We start from the raw sequence: 23,793 nt of genomic DNA, 5'->3' as shown, positions 1-23,793 counted from the left end.
GCAAGCTAAGCTAGCTCGAGAAGCATCAAAGTGCACTCGGAATAATACAACCGGATGCAAACAGTTATTAACGATGTTTACTCTATCTAATAGAGTCTAATAAAGGACATATATGTGTACATGGAGGCACAGATTAAGAACACTTCTTCTTCTTCTTCTTTTGTTTTTATGGCGGTTGGCAATCAACCTTCTGGTGTGCATTACCGCCACCTACTGTAATGGAGTGTGGACCGAGGTGGATCCCTACTCTATATTCTTTTACTTAACCCAGTGTTTTTTAAATATGTGTATATTGCTTTATATCCTATGTTTTCTGAATGCAATCCTAATATATCTCCCACTTCTAACCTAATATTTTCTTTTGCTAACTTATTTTCCAGTATTTCTCTTTCTCTATTATATTTCCTACATTGTATTAAGACATGGTCAACATTTTCTATCTGGTGGCAAAAATCACACAGCCCTGTAGTATGTTTGCCTATCAATTTTAGTGAACTATTTAGATATGTATGGCCTAATCTCATTCTAGTAATAATGTCTTCTTCCTTCCTATTTCTACCCCCTCCTCTCATTACACCTACTTTCCTCTGGACTTTGTAAAACTCTCTACCTTTTGTTTCCTTATTCCAATTATCCTGCCACTTTTTATTGTGTTCTATCTTAATTATGCTCTTCACTTCTTCTTTACTGTGCTTAATCTCCATGTTTACTTCTGTTTTAGTGGTTGCTTGTTTTGCGTATCTATCAGCTAACTCATTTCCCTCAACTCCTACATGAGCAGGAACCCAGAGAAATGTTACCACACCTCCCGCTTTATTTATTCTGTAGATTGCCTGAACTATTTCATAAACTATATCTTGTCTTGTTTCTGATGTTATGTTTTTTATGCTCGTCAATGCACTGCTGGAGTCCGAGCACACGACTACTTTCCTAGCTTTGTTTTCCTCTATCCAGTTAACTGCCATATAAATTGCTACCAATTCCCCCGTAAAAACAGATAGTTTATCACTAATTCTTTTATTCAACACTATATTTCTCTGTGGGATAACTGCAGCAGCTCCTACTTTACTATTTATAGTTTTTGATGCATCTGTGTATATCATAATATTATCAAAAAACATTTCCTCAATCCGTTGTTCTATTTGGTAACTATTTAAATGTCTATTCTTCAGTAACTGCATGTCTACCTTTGGGTTTTCATACATCCACGGTGGTATTGCAGGAATTGGTACTGTAGGGCTCACTTTAATATTGTCAATTTGTGTTTTTTTACATATATCTCCTATTATCCACCCAAAACTATTCATTTTTTTCTTCCCTTTTTCTTGGCAATTTATTAGCACTTGACGGGTTGGATGTCCTTGCTTGGATCCTTTTAAGTTTGCCCAATAAACTGCTGAGAGTTGATCTCTCCTGATGTCCAAAGGTTTTTCATTCATTTCTACTTGTAATGCTGCCACTGGAGTAGATTTAGTAGCTCCACAACATAATCTTAACGCCTGCGACTGGATCCGGTCTATTTTCTCAAGTAGAGTTTTTGAAGCAGATCGATAAATAATGCATCCGTAGTCGATAACAGACCGAATTAAAGTGATATATATTGTTTTCAATGTCAACCTATCAGCCCCCCAATCTTTACCCCTCAAAGCCCTCATTATATTTAACACCTTTTTACTTTTCTCCACTATCTTGCTGATGTGGGTTGACCAGTTAATATTTTTATCAAACCATATTCCTAAATATTTAAATACTTGTACCTCTTCTATGTTTTCTCCATAGAGTTTTATTTGGAGCTTGTTTTGTACTTTCCTCTTCGTAAAATGTATGACTTTTGTCTTTCCAACAGAGAATCTTAAACCCCAAGCCGTCCCCCAGTCTTGAACATTATTTACCGCTTTTTGAATCTTCTTTTCTATATAATTTGTATTTCTACCTCTCTTCCACATCACTCCATCATCAGCAAACAATGCCACCTCCACTAACCCTTCCACTTCACTAAAAACTTCATTTATCATGATGGAAAATAGTACTGGACTTATTATACTCCCTTGTGGGGTCCCATTTTCCACTTTGTATTCTCTACTATATTCATTCTCTATTTTTACTAATAATGTTCTACTTGTTAAAAAGTCTTTTATCCATCTGTACATTCTTCCTCTAATCCCAATCCTATTTAGTTTCATCAGCAACCCCTGTTTCCACAACATATCATACGCTTTCTCTATGTCAAAAAATACCGCAATTATACTTTCTTTATTTATTTGTCCCTTTCTAATTTCCTCTTCCAGCTGCACTGCTGGGTCATTTGTGCTTCTTGCTTTGCGAAAACCACTTTGGTAGTTTTTTATAATTTCTTTTGACTCTAAATAATATATTAATCTTTCATTGATCATTTTTTCCATTACTTTGCCCAAATTTGAGGTCAATGCAATCGGCCTATAATTTCCTGCCTCTTCCGGATCTTTCCCTGGCTTGCATATTGGAATTATTACAGCTGTTTTCCACTCATCTGGTAATTTTCCTTCTTCATATATCCTATTATATAATTTCAAGACCACTTCTTTGCCGATGCTACCTAAATTTTTGATCATTTGATAACTCACCAGGTCTTTCCCTGGCGTCGTATTTTTAACTTTTTTTAAAATTCGAACCATTTCATCCAAAGAAAATGTCATATCCATAGTGTTGATAAAACTATTATCGTTGTCTTCCTTCATTTCCTCAATATTTACACTAATTGTTTCTTCTCTCTTTTGTTTTTCTACATTTCTCAAATTATCATTAATGTGCACTTTAACAAAGGTTTTTGCTAAAAGTTCTGCTTTTTCTTTATTTCCTACCACACTCCGCATTCCATCTTTCATCACATGATTTTTATGTTCTTTTCTGACCCCTGACATTCTCTTGATCATTCCCCACACCTGGCTTAAAGGAGTAGTTCTATTTAGTGTTTCACAAAAAGTTCTCCAATGGTGTTTTCTTGTTTTTTTAATAACATACCTTACTCTAGCTTGATGCCTTTTATATTGGATCATGTCTTGGAAATTATGTGTTCTTCTCAATATTCTAAATGCTCTATTCCGTTCTTGTATTGCATCTGTACACTCTTGTGTCCACCACGGCACTATCTTCCTTCTTCTCCCTATACTATTCCTTGGTATGCTCTGTTCGGCTGCTTCTATTATGCACTTTGTAATATCTGTATTTAATTGTTCAATATCTTGATTTATATCTACTTCCTTTAAAGTTATGTCGGTAATTTCCCTAAATTTCTCCCAATCAGCATGATTATACTTCCATCTTCCTTCTATCCTAGTGCTTTCTGTCCTATGATTTATGTTTATGTGAATGACGATTGGATAGTGATCACTTCCCATTGTGCTGTATTTATTTACTTCCCACTCCACCTTTCCTGCTAACCCTTGTGACACTAGTGTTAAATCTATTGCTGTTTCTTTACCCGTGACGACATCTAACCTTGTTCCCGACCCATCATTCACACACACCAGTTCTTTTTCCTCCAAAAGTGCTTCCAATGTATCCCCATTCCAGTCATCCCTTTCACCCCACATTGTGCTATGTGCATTAAAGTCACCACACCAAATAATAATGCCACTCCAGTGCTCCATTATTGTTTCTAGTTGGTGAATTTCTAATTTCTTGCATGGATTATAGGAGTTTAGTACTTTGTATCTTTCTTTATTATTCCATACTTCTACTCCTACTATCTCTAGTTCTTGTTTTACTTTTAATATTGAATAATGTATATCTTCCTTAATAAATATGGCACATCCTCCTCCTTGCCCATCATTCCTATCTTTACGTATCGTTATATATCCTTTTATTATAAAGTTTAATTTTGGCTTCAGCCATGTTTCTTGAATACATATTATATGTGGTTTATTTTTCATATTATTAATATATCCCTTTAATTCCTGTCCGTTTGCTATCAAACTTCTGGCATTCCACTGAACAATTAACATGGCGTTGGATTGTGGTAACATGACTCGGTCTCGTCTACTCTCTGTAGCTCACCTTGCACCTGTTCCCAGGATAATTCTTTTAAATTTAAAAACTTTGCTGCTGCTTTGACAATTATTTTGATTTTCTCAGTCTTGTTTCTAGCCTGTTCTGTACAATTTATTACATAAGCCAGGAATACAACTAGTTTGTCCATGGAAATTCCTGTATTTGCTGCCTCTTGTTTTTTATTTCTTGAACTATTTTCACTTCTGTCCTGTTCCGCACTTTCTTGATTTCTTATTTTAACTGCCTCTGCGTATGTAATATTTCGTTCAACTCTGATTTGCTGTACTTCTGTTGCCTGTTTTCTTATGATGCAGCCCCCATACGCTGCTGTGTGATTCCCGCCACAATTACAACACTTGACCTGTTCATTTTCTCCACATTGTCCATATTCATGCTCCCCTCCACACCTTCCACATCTCATTTTAGCATGACACACACTAGCTATGTGCCCATAGCGTTGGCACTTGAAACAACGTACTGGGGGTGGCACGTAAGCTCTAACATAGAAGCTTAGATACCCAATCATGATTCTCTCTGGTAGGACCTCCTCTGCAAATTGCACTAGCACGGATTCGCTCTCAGTCTTTTCACCGTTCCTAAATGCCATCATTCTTTTCATCGTAGTGACAGTTCCTCCTTTTATTTCTCTTTTCAGATCATCTAAATTTTCTCCTCTTGGGATTCCTGTCACGACTCCTCTTGCCCCCTTTCGTTCTCCCACTTCGATTTTTTCCTTTATTATTTTGTTGCACAGTTTTTGCAATCGGATTGCTTTGTTCTTTTGCTCTCCATTTTTGCATTTAATCAACAGCCGTCCGTCCCTGAGCACCTTCGCTATCTCCACCTCTCCAATGTCCTTCTTTAATCCCTTAACCAGTGTCATCAAACTAATGTCATTCATATCTTGGTTTGATTTAAATGTATAAATTATCTTATATTCATCCATCATAACCCTTTTCCTCTTATCAACCTCTTCATCGTCTTCATGCACTCTTTTAGTACTCGCCTTTCCTTCACTCCCTCCTCTCCCCTTCTTTCCTCTCTCCCCTCTAGTCCTATCCATTTCCATACTATCCTCATACATCCCGTCACTATCCCCTTCCATCTCGATCCAGTCACAAAACAGCTTATGCTCAACCGCCAAAACAGATTTAGATACTCTTGCCGCCGCCAAATTCACTCCAAATGTTTGGTAGTTCCGCGTCTCTCCTTCCGGACCTCCTTCCGCCGACGTCCGTCGCTCCTTCCCGCAGATTAAGAACACTGAACTGCAATAACGTCTTCAGCGTCAAACGCCATCTTTCTTTATCCTCGCCGTGTTTGGTTCGCGCGCAGTGTTGTCAGATCTCGCGAGAGAAACAAGTAACCAGATATTTTCCAAATCTCACGAGAGAAAAAAGTAAAAACAGATTTCCACTCCCGTAAAACTATTTTACTATGTACTAATTATCCATTCATCCATCTATTTTCTACCACTTATTCCCTTTGGGGCGCTGGTGCCTATCTCAGCAACTTATTCTGAAAATAAAAGTAAACTTGTCCATTTCAAATTTTCAAAACAAAGACATAAAACTTATTTCCGTAAAAAATATTCAAATATTCAACAATGTATTGAAACCACATTAGCTAAGGAAAGAAAAAAAGACACATAATAAATATCACACTCATGATATTATTTTTGTCTTTGATGTTAATCGTTTTTATAATGTACAACACACACACACACACACACACACACACACACACACACACACACACACACACACACACACGTAATGACAAAATTTAACCCAAAAAATATTTGGTTTACATTTTCCTAGTAGACACAACCGTTTGACAGCATTCCCCAATGGAACATTCTGGAAAAACATCTTGGATGAATTTGGATAGAAGTGAGTTACAAAGGTAAACTTTTTGAATGATTTAACTTCATTTGTGATGATTTATTTCTTATGTTCAGTCCATTTTTTCCCAAATTAATTTGTAAACCTTGTGGTTTGTATTGTCAGTTTTCCTCTTTTGGTGCAGTTGACCTTGTTCTTACATTTCTCCTCCCTCCGAGAGTTCCCGTGTTGTCCTTGTGAGCGGAGTTGTGGGATGTGCACAGCTGCTTCCAATAGACCCTGGTGCTACTTAAGCAGCACCTTGACAGCTGGATGGCACTCGGTGATTCCACTCCATGCCAGTTGATTCCATGCTTTGAGTATTTTGCTACCTTGGCCATTCCCAGTGCCATCCATCTTGGTGTTGTTATGTAGTGTGCACGTCTTGTAACTCCAAACCAATTTGAGTTTATTTTTGTATGTAAGTAGTTTTTGTTTTTCCACAATGCACATTTTTTCTTCTCTCTTTCGCACCATCACTTTTTGTTACCTCCAGTTTGGATTGTTTTGGTGAGTAGATTTCTGCAGTAAAAGAAGTGTTTTACTCAGCGTCCAGCGCAGTATATTGGGTTCCTCTTTATTGTGTTTAAGAGCACTGACAGGAGTTTCTCCAAAACGCAACACCCTTTGGCGGACAAGTTTGTGATTAAAGGCTATACATATTAAAATGAAAGGGACAAGTGGTAGGAAAAAATGGATGGATGTACATTATTGACTTTTCCCTAACATTCAAAACATTCCCATGTTTTCTGAAATTGATAATGTTTGAAATATTCTAAAAGAAGGAAAAAATCATGAACAACTTTAAAAAACAATTGTCATGTGTAGTTTTTTAATAAAAAATTTAGATAAAAAAACCCTTCATAACCTTCCACATATAATGTTGCCATTTTCTCTAATCTACATATTGCATAAAGGGGACATACATATAAAACAAAATTCACATTACAAAAGAGTAATACAGGTAATGAAAGGAATGGCTTATTGAGACCCAACAAATGATTAATAAAGTCACACATTTTAAAAGTAAATGATTTTGTATAAAACACAACTTCTCAAATGATGTACAGAGTAAATCATTTGCATCCAGAAGTGGTCCAGAAATGTTTCAGATGTGAACCAGTAAATATGAACTAAGAGAGATTTATGTGTACTCAAAAGCAAAGGTACGAACACATGTAAAACAAATATATACATCATATAAAGTTAATTTATAACATCATTAATAATTAAAAATGATTTCTGAATATCTCTATACACATAAAAATATTTGTAACATGTTTTGTCCTGTTTATTCTCACCTTTACAGTCAAAGTAGTGTGTTCCTTTTTAAACAAAAGTACACAATGTATATTAAAACATGTACCAGACTGAAAATAGCAAAAATCTATATCTAATCTATAAATGTTAGACTCTATGTGCTGATGTTGTTAGAAGGTCAAAGTTAAGTTTTGACAGTTTATTTTAAATCCTGCAGTTTCATTTACTGCTGCTGTTCTCACCAGCACACTTGTGTTTCTTACACTGGTACTTAGAAGAGAATCTTTCACCACACACACTGCAACTCAACACTTTCTCTCCTGTGTGTGTAATCATGTGTCTTTTCAAAGTGCTTCTTCGTAAAAAAGGTTTACCACATTCTGAGCAGGAAAAAGATTTTTCTCCAGTGTGTGTACTCATGTGTTTTTTTAAATGGTCCCTCCGGGTAAAATCTTTACCACAGATTGAACATGAAAAAGGTTGTTCTCCAGTGTGTATTCTCTTGTGTTTTTTGAAATGGTCTGTCCGAGTAAAATATTTACCACAGATTAAACATGAAAAAGGTTGTTCTCCAGTGTGTATTCTCATGTGTGCTTTGAAATGGTGCTTTTGAGTAAAATCTTTACCGCAGATTGAACACGAAAAAGGTTTTTCTTCAGTGTGTGTTCTCATGTGTCTTTTCAAATGTTGACTATGAGTAAAATCTTTACCGCAGATTGAACATAAAAATGGTTTTTCTCCAGTGTGTGTTCTCATGTGTTCTTTTAAAGTTAGATTTCTTACAAAACTTTTCCCACATTCTGTGCAGGAAAAAGGGTTTTCTCCAGTGTGTATTCTCATGTGTATTTCCAAATGCTCCCTTCGAGTAAAATCTTTACCACAGATTGAACATGAAAAAGGTTTTTCTCCAGTGTGTGTTCTCATGTGTGCTTTTAAACTTTGATTTTTTACATAACTTTTACCACATTCTGAGCAGGGAAAAGGCTTTTCTCCAGTGTGCATTCTCATGTGTATTTTCAAATCATACCTAAGAGTAAAATTTTTACTGCAGATTGAACATGAAAAAGGTTTTTCTCCAGTGTGTATTGTCATGTGTCTTTTCAAATAACCACTTTGTATAAAACCTTTACCGCAGTTTGAGCATGAAAATGTTTTTTCTCCAGAGTGTGTTCTCATATGTCTTTTCAAATCACTAGGATATTTAAAAGTTTTGTCACAGTGTGAACACTTGAAGTGAGTGTTGTCAGTGTGACATGTCTTATCATCTTTAGAGTCTTCATCATCAGTGTCAGGAGAGTGTGACGTTGTGTCCTCACTATCTGATAGTGGAGCTAAGAGCTTGTCTGCTTGTGATCCTCCACAGTGGTCTCCATCAGCTTCTGTTGTCATGTGTTGTGTTGAGCTGCTGCTTGGAGGCTCGCCCCCTCCCCTCTCCTCACCTTCACCTTTGATCTCATCATCTTCACTCTTCACAGGGACACCAGTCACTGGCATCCTGTTGACATCAACCTCCTCCAGTCCTTCAAGATGCTCTCTCTGCTGACTGATGCGGTTTTCCTCCTCTTCCTCTTTAATGTGAGGGTTAAGTGGGTCCTCTTCTTTGTCCTTGATGTGAGAGGTCAGTGGAGCCACCTCTTCGTCCTTAATGTGAGGGCTCAGTGGATCCATCGCTTCCTCTTTAAAATGGGGTGTCAGTGGTTCTTCCGCTTCCTTTTTAAAATGGGGATCAGTGGGTATTCTTCTTCCTTCTTAATGTGGGAGGGCTGTGGCTCCTCCGTTCACATCCTGAAGCTCCACTTCTGTTGCTCAGGGTGAAGATGTTCTTCACAGACGTCTGCAAGACAAACACACCATCTCTGCTTAGTCGCACAATACATTCAGTACTTTTACATGCACTTAGGAAAAACAAGTTATCGTAGGAACTGTCTTGAAATCTCAGTAACCACAAACACGCTGCTCTTTACAACATTATTAACAGGAAAAGAAAAACAAACCAGGACGACAGGACTTTTTACTATGGATAGACAATATGGTTTAAAATTGATTTTGCGACATATTATTTCATATAGAATTACTACAAACCCTGTTTCCATATAAGTTGGGAAATTGTGTTAGATGTAAATATAAACAGAATACAATGATTTGCAAATAATTTTCAACACATAGAGTCATATGCCACAAAGACAACATATTTGATGTTCAAACTGATAAACTTTTTTTTTGTTTGTTTGCAAATAATCATTGACTTTAGAATTTGATGCCAGCAACACTTGACAAAGAAATTTGGAAAGGTGGCAATAAATATTGATACAATTGAGGAATGCTCATCAAACATTAACTTGAAACATCCCACAGGTGTGCAGGCTAATTGGGAACAGGTGGGTGCCATGATTGGGTATAAAAACAGCTTCCCAAAAAATGCTAAGTCTTTCACAAGAAAGGATGGGGCGAGGTACACCCCTTTGTCCACAACTGTGTGAGCACATAGTCAAACAGTTTAAGAACAACTTTTCTCTAAGTGCAATTGCATGAAATTTAGGGATTTCATCAAAAGGTTCAGAGAATGTGGAGAAATCACCCCAGGGTAAGCGGTTTGGCCGGAAACCAACATTGAATGACCGTGACCTTTGATCCCTCAGACGGCACTGTATCAAAAACCGACATCAATCTCTAAACGATATCACCACATGGACTCAGGAACACTTCAGAATACCACTGTGACTAAATACAGTTTTTCGCTACATCTGTAAGTGCAAGTTAAAGCTCTACTATGCAAAGCGAAAGCCATTTATCAACAACATCCGGAAACGCTGCCGGCTTCTCTGGGCCTGAGATCATCTAAGATGGACTGATGTAAAGTGAAAAAGTTTTCTTTGGTCTGACGAGTCCACATTTCAAAATATTTTTGGAAATATTTGACATTGTGTCATCCGTACCAAAGGGGAAGCGAACCATCCAGACTGTTTTCGACGCAAAGTTCAAAAGCCAGCATCTGTGATGGTATGGGGGTGTATTAGTGCCCAAGGCATGGGTAACTTACACATCTGTGAAGGCACCATTAATGCTGAAAGGTACATACAGGTTTGAAACAACATATGCTGCCATCCAAGCCCCGTCTTTTTCAGGGACGCCCATGCTTATTTCAGCAAGACAATGCCAGGCCACATTCAGCACGTGTGACAACAGCGTGGCTTCGTAAAAAAAGAGTGCGGGTACTTTCCTGGCCCGCCTGCAGTCCAGACCTGTCTCCCATCAAAAATGTGTGGCGCAGTATGAAGCCTAAAATACGACAGCAGAGACCCTGGACTGTTGAATGACTGAAGCTCTACATAAAACAAAAATGGGAAAGAATTCCACTTTCAAAGCTTCAACAATTAGTTTCCTCATTTCTAGTGCATTCAATTGAATATGGGTTGAAAATGATTTGCAAATCATTGTATTTCGTTTATATTTACATGTAACACAATTTCCCAACTCATATGGAAACGGGGTTTGTAATAGGACCATTTTAAAACATACCTATTGCCTAATTGCTTGGCACTCAACATCAAGGTTTGGGGGTTAAATCATCAAATGATTCTCGAGCGCGGCCTCCGCTGCCCTCACCTCCCAACGGGTGAACTTGGGGGTGGGTCGAATGCAGAGGATAATTTCACCACACCTAGTGTGTGACTACCGTTGGGACCTTAACTTTTACTTACATACTTACATACAACTTACTGTGAATGATTCCAAAAAGTGCAGTTCCCCTTGAAATTAGAAAATAGAACAAGATATCGTGTGAAGTGAATTATATTTATATAGTGCTTTTCTCTAATGACTCAAAGCGCTTTACATAGTGAAACCCAAAATCTAAGTTACATTTAAACCAATGTGGATGGCACTTGGAGCAGGTGGGTAAAGTGTCTTGCCCAAGGACACAACTGCTCGGATGGCAGAAGCTGGGATCGAACCTGGAACCCTCAAGTTGCTGGCACGGCCACTCCACCCAACCGAGCTATACCGCCACAAGTAACAAGAACAGAATATATTAATAATAAAATGCCTCATAGCAAATATGATGAATTCATCTTAATACTGTCCTTTTTTCAGGCTTTCCCTTTTAAAGGGTCTGGTTAAAGTGAGGAGACTATAATTTAGGAAAACATTTTATTTACAAATGGACTAAGATAAGTCACTCATTTTTACAGGTAGCTAAAGTTGGGATATAATTAAGATAATGAAAGATAGAGTGGTTAAGAAATGTTTAATATAGATAGGAATATGCCGTGCAACTAATCATATGTCCTGAGTTCCAGTTGAAACTGGGTGCAAGTTCATGCCCACGCACATACACTCTTATCGCCCACATTCTTGCCACTGTTTACGTGGCTTCTTGGCCGAGGTCTGAAGGACAACACCAGATATGAAGTCGGAGTCCAGGGAGAAAAAAATCACCAGTCAATATCGCACAGAAAGAACCTTCCTGGTGTTACCTGACGGCACGACCACCAAGCTGCGACACCACCACAAAGGCTCCTCCATGCTCGTGCTCGTACCACCTGGCTTGGTAGGCTCGTACCCGCCTACCAAGCCAAAGACTTAGGTCCAATGACGAAACAGGGCGTAGCTGCCGCTGATTGGACCGACACGCAAAAACCACATTTTCACCACTCCTCGTTGTCGGTTAAAAACATAGCTATGGGCTGCACTTTGGACACACCTGCTGTAGGCTACGAGGAGCTAGCAGCTACACAACAGCTAAGCTACAACAACACATTTAAGCAAATACAATAATTATAGTTGCTTAATATGTACACAAAGTCTCCAAAATCGAAGTCTGATAGAAAGTATCTAGTAACAAACGTGTCCACATCATTCAACGATCGTTGCCATGAGCTTGACTTCATGAATTATTGTGGCCACTAGGTGTTGTGAAAGATCAAATCGAACAATTGCAAAAGCATCTGTCATAAGGTTAGTGTTTTTTTTATATATTTGTGTCAATATGTATAAGCATCCTCAGCCTTCCCGGGAATGTCTATTCAGGTGTACTGGAGAGGAGTTTATGCCGGATAGTCGAACTTCGGATTCAGGAGGAACAGTGTGGTTTTGGTCCTGGTCGTGGAACTGTGGACCAGGTCTATACTCTCGGCAGGGTCTTTGAGGGTGCATGGGAGTTTGCCCAACCCGTCTACATGTGCTTTGTGGACTTGGAGAAGGCATTCGACTGTGTCCCTTGGGAAGTCCTGTGGGGAGTGCTCAGAGAGTATGGGGTATCGGACTGTCTGATTGTGGCGGTCCGCTCCCTGTATGATCAGTGTCAGAGCTTGGTCCGCATTGCTGGCAGTAAGTCGGACACGTTTCCAGTGAGGGTTGGACTCCGCTAAGGCAATGATTCTGTTCATAACTTTTATGGACAGAATTTTTAGGTGCAGTCAAGGCATTGAGGGGATCCGGTTTATGTGGCTGCAGGATTAGGTCTATGCTTTTTGCAGATGATGTGGTCCTGATGTTTTCAACTGGCCAGGATCTTCAGCTCTCACTGGATTGGTTCGCAGCCGAGTGTGAAGCGACTGGGATGAGAATCAGCACCTCCAAGTCCGAGTCCAAGGTTCTCGTCTGGAAAAGGGTAGAGTTCCCTGCCCCAAGTGGAGGAGTTTAAGTACCTAGGAGTCTTGTTCACGAGTGAGGGAAGAGTGGATTGTGAGATGGACAGGCGGATCGGTGCGGCGTTTGCAGTAATGCGGACGCCGTATCGATCCGTTGCGGTGAAGAAGGCGCTGAGCCGGAAGGCAAAGCTCTCAGTTTACCGGTCGATCTACGTTCCCATCTTCAACTATGGTCATGAGCTTTGGGTCATGAACGAAAGGACAAGATCACGGGTACAAGCGGCCGAAATTAGTTTCCTCCGTTGGGTGGTGGGGCTCTCCCTTAAAAATAGGGTGAGAAGCTCTGCCGTCCGGGTGGAGCTCAAAGTAAAGCCGCCGCGCCTCCTCATTGAGAGGAACCATATGAGGAGATTTTGGCATTTGGTCAGGATGTCACCCGAACGCCTCCTTAGGGAGGTGTTTAGGCCACGTCCGACCGGTAGGAGGCCAAGGGGAAGACCCAGGACACGTTGGGTAGACTACCGTATTTCCTTGAATTGCCACCGGGACGCTAATTAATTTAAAACCTCTTCTCACTCTTGCGCTTACCAAAGGCATGCGGTAAAAGTAAGCATGCGCTAATAATTTTAAAACCTCTTCTCACTTCGGCACATACCAAAGGGATGGAGTAAAATTTTGAGTGTGATGTATGCTTGGACCTTAAATCCTACTGAATAGCACTTAAGCTTCTTCCCTTTATGCAATTTCAAATTACCGGTATTGAGATCAGCCTCCTCCATTTTGAAAATGATGACAGGGGAAGTGTCACTCGTGACTTCACGAGTTTGACCTGGCGGTAATACTAAGCATGCGCTTATTATTTTGTGAAGCGAGTTTGCTCGGGCAGTGATTCAAGGCAGGCATAAACTACATGCCCTGCGGCAATTCAAGGAAATACGGTACGTCTCCCGGCTGGCCTGGGAACACCTCGGGATCCCCCGGGAAGAGCTGGACTAATTGGCTGGGGAGAGGAAAGGCTGTGCTTCACTGCTTAGGCTGCAGCCCCCACGACCCGACCTCGGATAAGCAGAAGAAGATGGATGGATGGATGGATGTGTAACACAACTTGATGTTTCTTGAAAACAGCGTCCTGTAATTGATGTTATCGCTCCTTCTCCTCTTTTGTTCCTCCTCGTATTCTGCTATCGTTTTTTTTCTAACATCACAAATATCTCTTCAAAGGCAGCAGTTAGTCGCTGATTCACCAACACTCACATCATTTGTAAAGTAGACATGTTCACACAATAAAAACACTTTACACTTACATTGGATCTCTGCTTTGATGTGTCGATCACTTCTGCCTCTGTTTGTTAGCAGCTAACAAGCTAAGCTAACCAGCAGGCTCGGCTAGCACGTCAAAGTGCACTCAGACTAATGTATCCGCATACAAACAATTAATAACGACGTTTACTCTGTTAAACAACACACATGTGATCATGTACGTTGTAATGAAGACCTAGAAACCATAAGAACCAAAACAACGTATTCTCCTCGAGACGCCATCTTGTTTTGTTCTTCCTCCTGTGTGACGTCTTCGAGGTGTTCTCAACCGCGGAACAAATGTTGGCCAAACACGTGTTTCCCTGGGACAATAAAGAGTGGTGCACACCTCCTTCGCCCGGCCACAGAACAAGAGAAAAAGTCCCATTTAAGAGTTGCTGGTGCGGAAGGAGAGACGCGGAACTACCAAACATTTGGAGTGAATTTGGCGGCGGCGAGAGTGTCTAAATCTGTGTTGGCGGTTGAGCATAAGCTGTTTCGTGACTGGATCGAGATGGAAGGGGATAGTGACGGGATGTATGAGGATAGTATGGAAATGGATAGGACTAGAGGGGAGAGAGGAAAGAAGAGGAGTGAAGGAAAGTCGAGTGCTAAAAGAGTGCATGAAGACAATGAAGAGGTTGATAAGAGGAAAAGGGTTATGGTGGATGAATATAAGATAATTTATACATTTAAATCAAACCAAGATATGAATGACATTAGTTTGATGACACAGGTTAAGGGATTAAAGAAGGACATTGGAGAGGTGGAGATAGCGAAGGTGCTCAGGGACGGACGGCTGTTGATTAAATGCAAAAATGGAGAGCAAAAGAACAAAGCAATCCGATTGCAAAATCTGTGCAACAAAATAATAAAGGAAAAAATCGAAGTGGGAGAACGAAAGGGGGCAAGAGGAGTCGTGACAGGAATCCCAAGAGGAGAACATTTAGATGATCTGAAAAAAGAAATAAAAGGAGGAACTGTCACTATGATGAAAAGAATGATGGCATTTAGGAACGGTGAAAAGACTGAGAGCGAATCCGTGCTAGTGCAATTTGCAGAGGAGGTCCTACCAGAGAGAATCATGATTGGGTATCTAAGCTTCTATGTTAGAGCTTACGTGCCACCCCCAGTACGTTGTTTCAAGTGCCAACGCTATGGGCACATAGCTAGTGTTTGTCATGCTAAGATGAGATGTGGACGGTGTGGAGGAGAGCATGAATATGGACAATGTGGAGAAAATGAACAGGTCAAGTGCTGTAATTGTGGCGGGAATCACACAGCAGCGTATGGGGGCTGTATCATAAGAAAACAGGCAACAGAAGTACAGCAAATCAGAGTTGAAAGAAATATTACATACGCAGCGGCAGTTAAAATAAGAAATCAAGAAAGTGCAGAACAGGACAGAAGTGAAAATAGTTCAAGAAATAAAAAAAATGAGGCAGCAAATACAGGAATTTCCATGGACAAACTAGTTGTATTCCTGGCTTATGTAATAAATTGTACAGAACAGGCTAGAAACAAGACTGAGAAAATCAAAATAATTGTCAAAGCAGCAGCAAAGTTTTTAAATTTAAAAGAACTATCCTGGGAACAGGTGCAAGGTGAGCTACAGAGAGTAGACGAGACCGAGTCATGTGACCACAATCCAACGCCATGTTAATGGTTCAGTGGAATGCCAGAAGTTTGATAGCAAACGGACAGGAATTAAAGGGATATATTAATAATATGAAAAATAAACCACATATAATATGTATTCAAGAAACATGGCTGAAGCCAAAATTAAACTTTATAATAAAAAGATATATAACGATACGTAAAGATAGGAATGATGGGCAAGGAGGAGGATGTGCTATATTTATTAAGGAAGATATGCATTATTCAATATTAAAAGTAAAACAAGAACTAGAGATAGTAGGAGTAGAAGTATGGAATAATAAAGAAAGATACAAAGTACTAAACTTCTATAATCCATGCAAGAAATTAGAAATTCACCAACTAGAAACAATAATGGAGCACTGGAGTGGCATTATTATTTGGTGTGGTGACTTTAATGCACATAGCACAATGTGGGGTGAAAGGGATGACTGGAATGGGGATACATTGGAAGCACTTTTGGAGGAAAAAGAACTGGTGTGTGTGAATGATGGGTCGGGAACAAGGTTAGATGTCGTCACGGGTAAAGAAACAGCAATATATTTACCACTAGTGTCACAAGGGTTAGCAGGAAAGGTGGAGTGGGAAGTAAATAAATACAGCACAATGGGAAGTGATCACTATCCAATCTTCATTCACATAAACATAAATCATAGGACAGAAAGCACTAGGATAGAAGGAAGATGGAAATATAATCATGGTGACTGGGGGAAATTTAGGGAAATTACCAACATAACTTTAAAGGAAGTAGATATAAATCAAGATATTGAACAATTAAATACAGATATTACAAAGTGCATAATAGAAGCAGCCGAACAGAGCATACCAAGGAATAGTATAGGGAGAAGAAGGAAGATAGTGCCGTGGTGGACACAAGAGTGTACAGATGCAATACAAGAACGGAATAGAGCATTTAGAATATTGAGAAGAACACATAATTTCCAAGACATGATCCAATATAAAAGGCATCAAGCTAGAGTAAGGTATGTTATTAAAAAAACAAGAAAACACCATTGGAGAACTTTTTGTGAAACACTAAATAGAACTACTCCTTTAAGCCAAGTGTGGGGAATGATCAAGAGAATGTCAGGGGTCAGAAAATAACATAAAAATCATGTGATGAAAGATGGAATGCGGAGTGTGGTAGGAAATAAAGAAAAAGCAGAACTTTTAGCAAAAACCTTTGTTAAAGTGCACAGTAATGATAATTTGAGAAATGTAGAAAAACAAAAGAGAGAAGAAACAATTAGTTTAAATATTGAGGAAATGAAGGAAGACAACGATAATAGTTTTATCAACACTATGGATATGACATTTTCTTTGGATGAAATGGTTCGAATTTTAAAAAAAGTTAAAAATACGACGCCAGGGAAAGACCTGGTGAGTTATCAAATGATCAAAAATTTAGGTAGCATCGGCAAAGAAGTGGTCTTGAAATTATATAATAGGATATATGAAGAAGGAAAATTACCAGATGAGTGGAAAACAGCTGTAATAATTCCAATATGCAAGCCAGGGAAAGATCCGGAAGAGGCAGGAAATTATAGGCCGATAGCATTGACCTCAAATTTGGGCAAAGTAATGGAAAAAATGATTAATGAAAGATTAATATATTATTTAGAGTCAAAAGAAATTATAAAAAACTACCAAAGTGGTTTTCGCAAAGCAAGAAGCACAAATGACCCAGCAGTGCAGCTGGAAGAGGAAATTAGAAAGGGACAAATAAATAAAGAAAGTATAATTGCGGTATTTTTTGACATAGAGAAAGCGTATGATATGTTGTGGAAACAGGGGTTGCTGATGAAACTAAATAGGATTGGGATTAGAGGAAGAATGTACAGATGGATAAAATACTTTTTAACAAGTAGAACATTATTAGTAAAAATAGAGAATGAATATAGCAGAGAATACGAAGTGGAAAATGGGACCCCACAAGGGAGTATAATAAGTCCAGTACTATTTGCCATCATGATAAATGAAGTTTTTAGTGAAGTGGAAGGGTTAGTGGAGGTGGCATTGTTTGCTGATGATGGAGTGATGTGGAAGAGAGGTAGAAATACAAATCATATAGAAAAGAAGATTCAAAAAGTGGTAAATAATGTTCAAGACTGGGGGATGGCTTGGGGTTTAAGATTCTCTGTTGGAAAGACAAAAGTCATAAATTTTACGAAGAGGAAAGTACAAAACAAGCTCCAAATAAAACTCTATGGAGAAAACATAGAAGAGGTACAAGTATTTAAATATTTAGGAATATGGTTTGATAAAAATATTAACTGGTCAACCCACATTAGCAAGATAGTGGAGAAAAGTAAAAAGGTGTTAAATATAATGAGGGCTTTAAGGGGTAAAGATTGGGGGGCTGATAGGTTGACATTGAAAACAATATATATCACTTTAATTCCATCTGTTATCGACTACGGATGCATTATTTATCAATCTGCTTCAAAAACTCTACTTGAGAAAATAGACCGGATCCAGTCGCAGGCGTTAAGATTATGTTGTGGAGCTACTAAATCCACTCCAGTGGCAGCATTACAAGTAGAAATGAATGAAAACCCTTTGGACATGAGGAGAGATCAACTCTCAGCAGTTTATTGGGCAAACTTAAACGGATCCAAGCAAGGACATCCAACCCGTCAAGTGCTAATAAATTGCCAAGAAAAAGGGAAGAAAAAAATTAATAGTTTTGGGTGGATTATAGGAGATATATGTAAAAAAACACAAATTGACAATATTAAAGTGAGCCCTACAGTACCAATTCCTGCAATACCACCGTGGATGTATGAAAACCCAAAGGTAGACATGCAGTTACTGAAAAACAGACATTTAAATAGTTACCAAATAGAACAACAGATTGAGGAAATGTTTTTTGATAATATTATGATATACACAGATGCATCAAAAACTTTAAATAGTAAAGTAGGAGCTGCTGCAGTTATCCCACAGAGAAATATAGTGTTGAATAAAAGAATTAGTGATAAACTATCTGTTTTTATGGGGGAATTGGTAGCAATTTATATGGCAGTTAACTGGATAGAGGAAAACAAAGCTAGGAAAGTAGTCGTGTGCTCGGACTCCAGCAGTGCATTGACGAGCATAAAAAACATAACATCAGAAACAAGACTAGATATAGTTTATGAAATAGTTCAGGCAATCTATAGAATAAATAAAGCGGGAGGTGTGGTAACATTTCTCTGGGTTCCTGCTCATGTAGGAGTTGAGGGAAATGAGTTAGCTGATAGATACGCAAAACAAGCAACCACTAAAACAGAAGTAAACATGGAGATTAAGCACAGTAAAGAAGAAGTGAAGAGCATAATTAAGATAGAACACAATAAAAAGTGGCAGGATAATTGGAATAAGGAAACAAAAGGTAGAGAGTTTTACAAAGTCCAGAGGAAGGTAGGTGTAATGAGAGGAGGGGGTAGAAATAGGAAAGAAGAAGACATTATTACTAGAATGAGATTAGGCCATACATATCTAAATAGTTCACTAAAATTGATAGGCAAACATACTACAGGGCTGTGTGATTTTTGCCACCAGATAGAAAATGTTGACCATGTCTTAATACAATGTAGGAAATATAATAGAGAAAGAGAAATACTGGAAAATAAGTTAGTAAAAGAAAATATTAGATTAGAAGTGGGAGGTATATTAGGATTGCATTCAGAAAACATAGGATATAAAGCAATATACACATATTTAAAAAACACTGGGTTAAATAAAAGAATATAGAGTAGGGATCCACCTCGGTCCACACTCCATTACAGTAGGTGGCGGTAATGCACACCAGAAGGTTGCTTGCCAACCGCCATAAAAACAAAAGAAGAAGAAGTAGAAGAGTTGCTGGTGTAACAATAGGAAGAATATATTCCACTCCTCTCTTCTACATGCGGCTTATGAGGTAATATAAATTATATATTTTTATATTATTTCTGTTATTTACCTGATATGTTGTTCGAAGCTATCGTGATATTGTTAGCCCGCTAGCTGGTCTTTGTAGCAAATGCTAGCGTTTTATTTTGAGGAGTGTATTTTATATGTTCTCTGTGAGAATTATCCATCCATCCATCCATTTTCTACCGCTTATTCCCTTTCGGGGTCGCGGGGGGCGCTGGCGCCTATCTCAGCTACAATCGGGCGGAAGGCGGGGTACACCCTGGACAAGTCGCCACCTCATCGCAGGGCCAACACAAATAGACAGACAACATTCACACTCACATTCACACACTAGGGCCAATTTAGTGTTGCCAATCAACCTATCCCCAGGTGCATGTCTTTGGAAGTGGGAGGAAGCCGGAGTACCCGGAGGGAACCCACGCATTCACGGGGAGAACATGCAAACTCCACACAGAAAGATCCCGAGCCTGGATTTGAACCCAGGACTGCAGGACCTTCGTACTGTGAGGCAGACGCACTAACCCCTCTGCCACCGTGAAGCCTGTGAGAATTATATTGACTTATTTAATACTTTAACTGTTTGTTGCTGTATATTACAGTCACGCTTAACATCATTGAATATTTGTTACTAGAAAGAAACGAACGTCTCGTAATTTAAGTCTGGAAAAAGTCACATGTTATTATAATAACAATAATAATAATACATTTGTGATATATTGAATGGGAGACAATAAACAGGCAAGGTGATGAAGTTATGTCTCGTTTACTGTGACTTCTGAACAGACTCACTCACTTGCCGTCAAGTGTACAACAACAACGTAAAACGTTGGCCACCCAAAAAGCAAACCCAGTATGCTATGACCAACATTGACCAGGAGATGGCAACATACACACATAGACCAATCTATTACATTCCTCCCCTTTTAGAATTTTAGAAGTTACTCAAAATAAAAACAACCCAACCAAAAATGCAGCAGGCTCAATTAGAAAAACTACTTATGCCATATATATATATATATATATTTTTTTTTTAGTACTGAACACTTAACCCTCATTTGTAACTTGTAACAACAACATATGTATTATACAAATAGTATTCATACACCTTTAACACAGCTTTTTATACTGTTGTCAGAGATTCAGTTTGTTTGGTGGCACTCGAACCCTTTCTGGATACCTGCGGATCACGGGTGGGGTTTTTGTTGTGGGTGATCTGAATTCTGATGATGGCAACTCAGCAGGACTTGAATCTACTTCAGTGTTGAGACTTGTTTGTGTCTGACTCACTGATGGTCCTGGTGATGGAATTGACATAGCACTCTCCAGTTGTACTGATGGCACATTTTCTGCAACTGGTGGAGACAAGATAACTGGCAGTCTCTCCATGTTCTCTCGCCATGGTAACATGTGATCCACATGCACAGTGCGCTGTCTCTGTCCCGCTTGGATCAGGTAAGTGACAGTTCCCAGTCTTTTCAGTATTTTTGCTTTAATCCATTTTTCCACTCCGTCCCTGAAATTTCTGATCCGAACAACCTCTCCCGCCAGGAAAAGGCGAATAGGGGGAGCCCTTTTGTCATGATAAAGCTTCTGCGCTGCTTGTTTTCCTTCGATCCGTCTGGCAAGGTCCGGCTTGAGCAAACTGAAACGAGTCCTCAACTGGCGTTTCAGGAATAACTCGGCTGGAATACGTCCCGTCACTGTGTGGGGTGTACTGCGGTACATGAGAAGGAAATTTGCAAGTCTGTGACTGAGTGACAAGGAAGACTTGCTGTCTGCTTCCAGCACATTCTTCATCAGAGACCGTTTCAAGATTTGTACTGATCTCTCTGCTGCTCCATTTGATGCTGGGTGGTAAGCCGGTACAGCAGTGTGTTTTACTCCATTACCCTCCAGGAACTGAGTAAACTCTTTTGCCACCAGCTGTGGGCCATTGTCTGAAACTAGCTCTTTTGGCAGTCCATACGATGCAAACAGACAGCGCAGCACTTTAATGGTGTTGTGAGAAGTGGTGGAGGACATGGGAAAAACCTCTAACCACTTTGAATGGCTATCAATAACAACCAAAAAATACTGTTTATCTTTCTCTGCAAAATCAATGTGAATTCTTTGCCACACTCTTTCTGGCCACCGCCAAGGATGTAACGGTGCTACAGCTGGCATTTTCTGTACTGCTTGGCAGACTGAGCACTTGTTCACCAGTTCTTGAATTTCACCATCACAGCCTGGCCACCAAAGGTAACTGCGGGCAAGAGCCTTCATACGGCAAATACCTGGATGTTCATGATGGAGATCCTCCAGTAATCTCTGTCGATAACCTGGGGGTATGATGACTTGCTGTCCCCAGAGAATGCAGCCTTGATCTGCTGACAACTCCTGTCTGCGTACAAGTAAGGCCTCAATGCTACATCTTCCACATAACTTGGCCAGCCATTTAATGTGTAGTTCCACACCTTACTTAGCACAGGATCTTTAAGAGTAGCACTCTCAATGTCTTTTGCACACACAGGAAGTTCATCCAAGTATGAAAAATAGAAGATACTTCCCTCCACTGCTGTGTTGTTCATCCCTACTAGCATGATCAGCTGACTTTTTATACTCAATCTCATAATTGTAGGCCATGAGAATAAGTGCCCAGCGTTGCATTCTTAATGCTGCCAATGTTGGAACTGCCCCAGGATGGCCAACAGTGGCTTATGATCAGTGATCAGCGTGAATTTCCTTCCGTAAAGGTATTTATGAAATTTCTTTACTCCAAAAATGATAGCAAGTGCCTCCTTTTCAATTTGGGCATACTTCCTTTCTGGTTCAGTGAGTGTCCTTGAGGCAAATGCAACAGGTCGCTCTTCTCCATCTTCTGTTACATGTGAAATTACAGCACCAACTCCATAAGGCGAAGCATCACATGCAATTCGCAGTGGCAGGCGGGTGTTGTAGTGTACCAGCACTTTGTTCTGCAGTAGAAGTTGCTTTGCATCTTCAAATGCTTTTGCACATTCAACTGTCCAAATCCACTTTGAGTCCTTTTTAAGTAGGTTGTGCAGAGGCTCCAGCACAGTAGAGGGATTTTGCAGGAATCTGCTGTAATAGTTCAGAAGACCCAAGAAAGACTTCAGTTCTGTTACATTTGTGGGCTCAGGTGCATTGGTTATGGCAGTCACCTTTTCTTCTGTGGGATGTAACCCAGTCTTATCAATGCAATGTCCCAAATACTCGACACTGCTCTGGAAAAACTGACATTTTGATAGCTTCACCCTGATTCCATGCTTCTCCAAACGTGTGAGAACATTATCCAGTCTTGTCAAATGCTCCTCCTCCGAAGAAGCTGTAACGAGTATGTCATCCAAAAAACATGTCACATGGTCCATCCCTTGCAGAATCTGGTCCATAACAGACTGAAATATTGCAGGAGCACTCGAAACTCCATAACTGAGGTGATGATACTTGTACAGACCCTTATATGTGTTTATTGTCAGATACTTTTCTGACTCTTCATCCAACTGTAGTTGTTGGTAGGCGTGTGACAGATCCAGTTTGCTGAAAGATGTACCTCCTGCTAATGTAGCGAATAGATCTTCCGTATTCGATAATGGATAGGTCTGCTCTTCAATGCATTGATTAACACTAAGCTTGTAGTCACTACAAATCCTGATCGTTTTGTCAACCTTAGGTACTGTGACTATTGGAGCTGCCCACTCGCTAGTGTCAATCTTTGAAATCACTTTTTCACTCTCCAACCTCTCTAGCTCTCTCTCTACAGCTTCCTTTAGTGCGTAAGGAACTGGGCGAGCCTTGCAGAAAATTGGTGTGGTATCAGGTTTGGTGCGTATTTTAGCTTTAAACCCTGTGATACAGCCTTGGCCCTCTGAGAACACTGCCTGATGTCTCTCTATCACCTCCTGTACTCCTGTGTTACCATGCGTCCTTTTCTGCACCTTTTGTACAGTGAAAATATGTTTCCAGTTCAGCCGTAGCTTTTTTAGCCAGTTACGGCCAATCAGTGCAGGTCTGCTTCCCTGTACAATGACCAGTGGAAGTGTCACTTGCTGGTCCTCGTACTGTACTGGTAACATGATGTACCCTCGAACAGCAATCCTTTGGCCTGAATATGATTTCAACTTTAACTCGAAAACTGGTTTCAAAGGAAATTGAGTGAGGTTTGCCTGGTAAAAGCT

General features: G+C 39.6%; 2 protein-coding genes across 4 annotated transcripts in view; one reads left to right on the top strand and one right to left on the bottom strand.

Moving 5' to 3' along the window:
• The window catches only part of LOC133545576 (zinc finger protein 391-like), a 212,369-nt gene that overhangs the window by 174,359 nt on the left and 14,217 nt on the right, over positions 1-23,793 (top strand). The window lies entirely within an intron of this gene.
• Positions 6,728-23,793, bottom strand: part of LOC133545585 (gastrula zinc finger protein XlCGF28.1-like) — a 118,694-nt gene continuing 101,628 nt past the window's right edge. The window contains exons 1-2 of one of the 2 annotated variants that reach the window (XM_061891318.1): positions 14,068-14,312; positions 6,728-9,006 (exon numbers count right to left, since the gene is read on the bottom strand). In XM_061891318.1, the coding sequence (XP_061747302.1) occupies positions 7,392-8,840 (1,449 nt within the window). In that variant the 5' untranslated portion in view covers positions 8,841-9,006; positions 14,068-14,312 and the 3' untranslated portion in view covers positions 6,728-7,391. Of the gene's footprint in view, positions 9,007-14,067; positions 14,313-23,793 lie in introns of those variants that run through there. The other variant, XM_061891319.1, reaches the window with a different exon arrangement.

This window comes from Nerophis ophidion, linkage group LG28, assembly GCF_033978795.1.
Source record: "Nerophis ophidion isolate RoL-2023_Sa linkage group LG28, RoL_Noph_v1.0, whole genome shotgun sequence".
Taxonomy (NCBI): Eukaryota; Metazoa; Chordata; class Actinopteri; order Syngnathiformes; family Syngnathidae; genus Nerophis; species Nerophis ophidion.
Note: the sequence above shows the minus strand (reverse complement) of the source record. Positions and strands in the feature narration are given on the sequence as shown.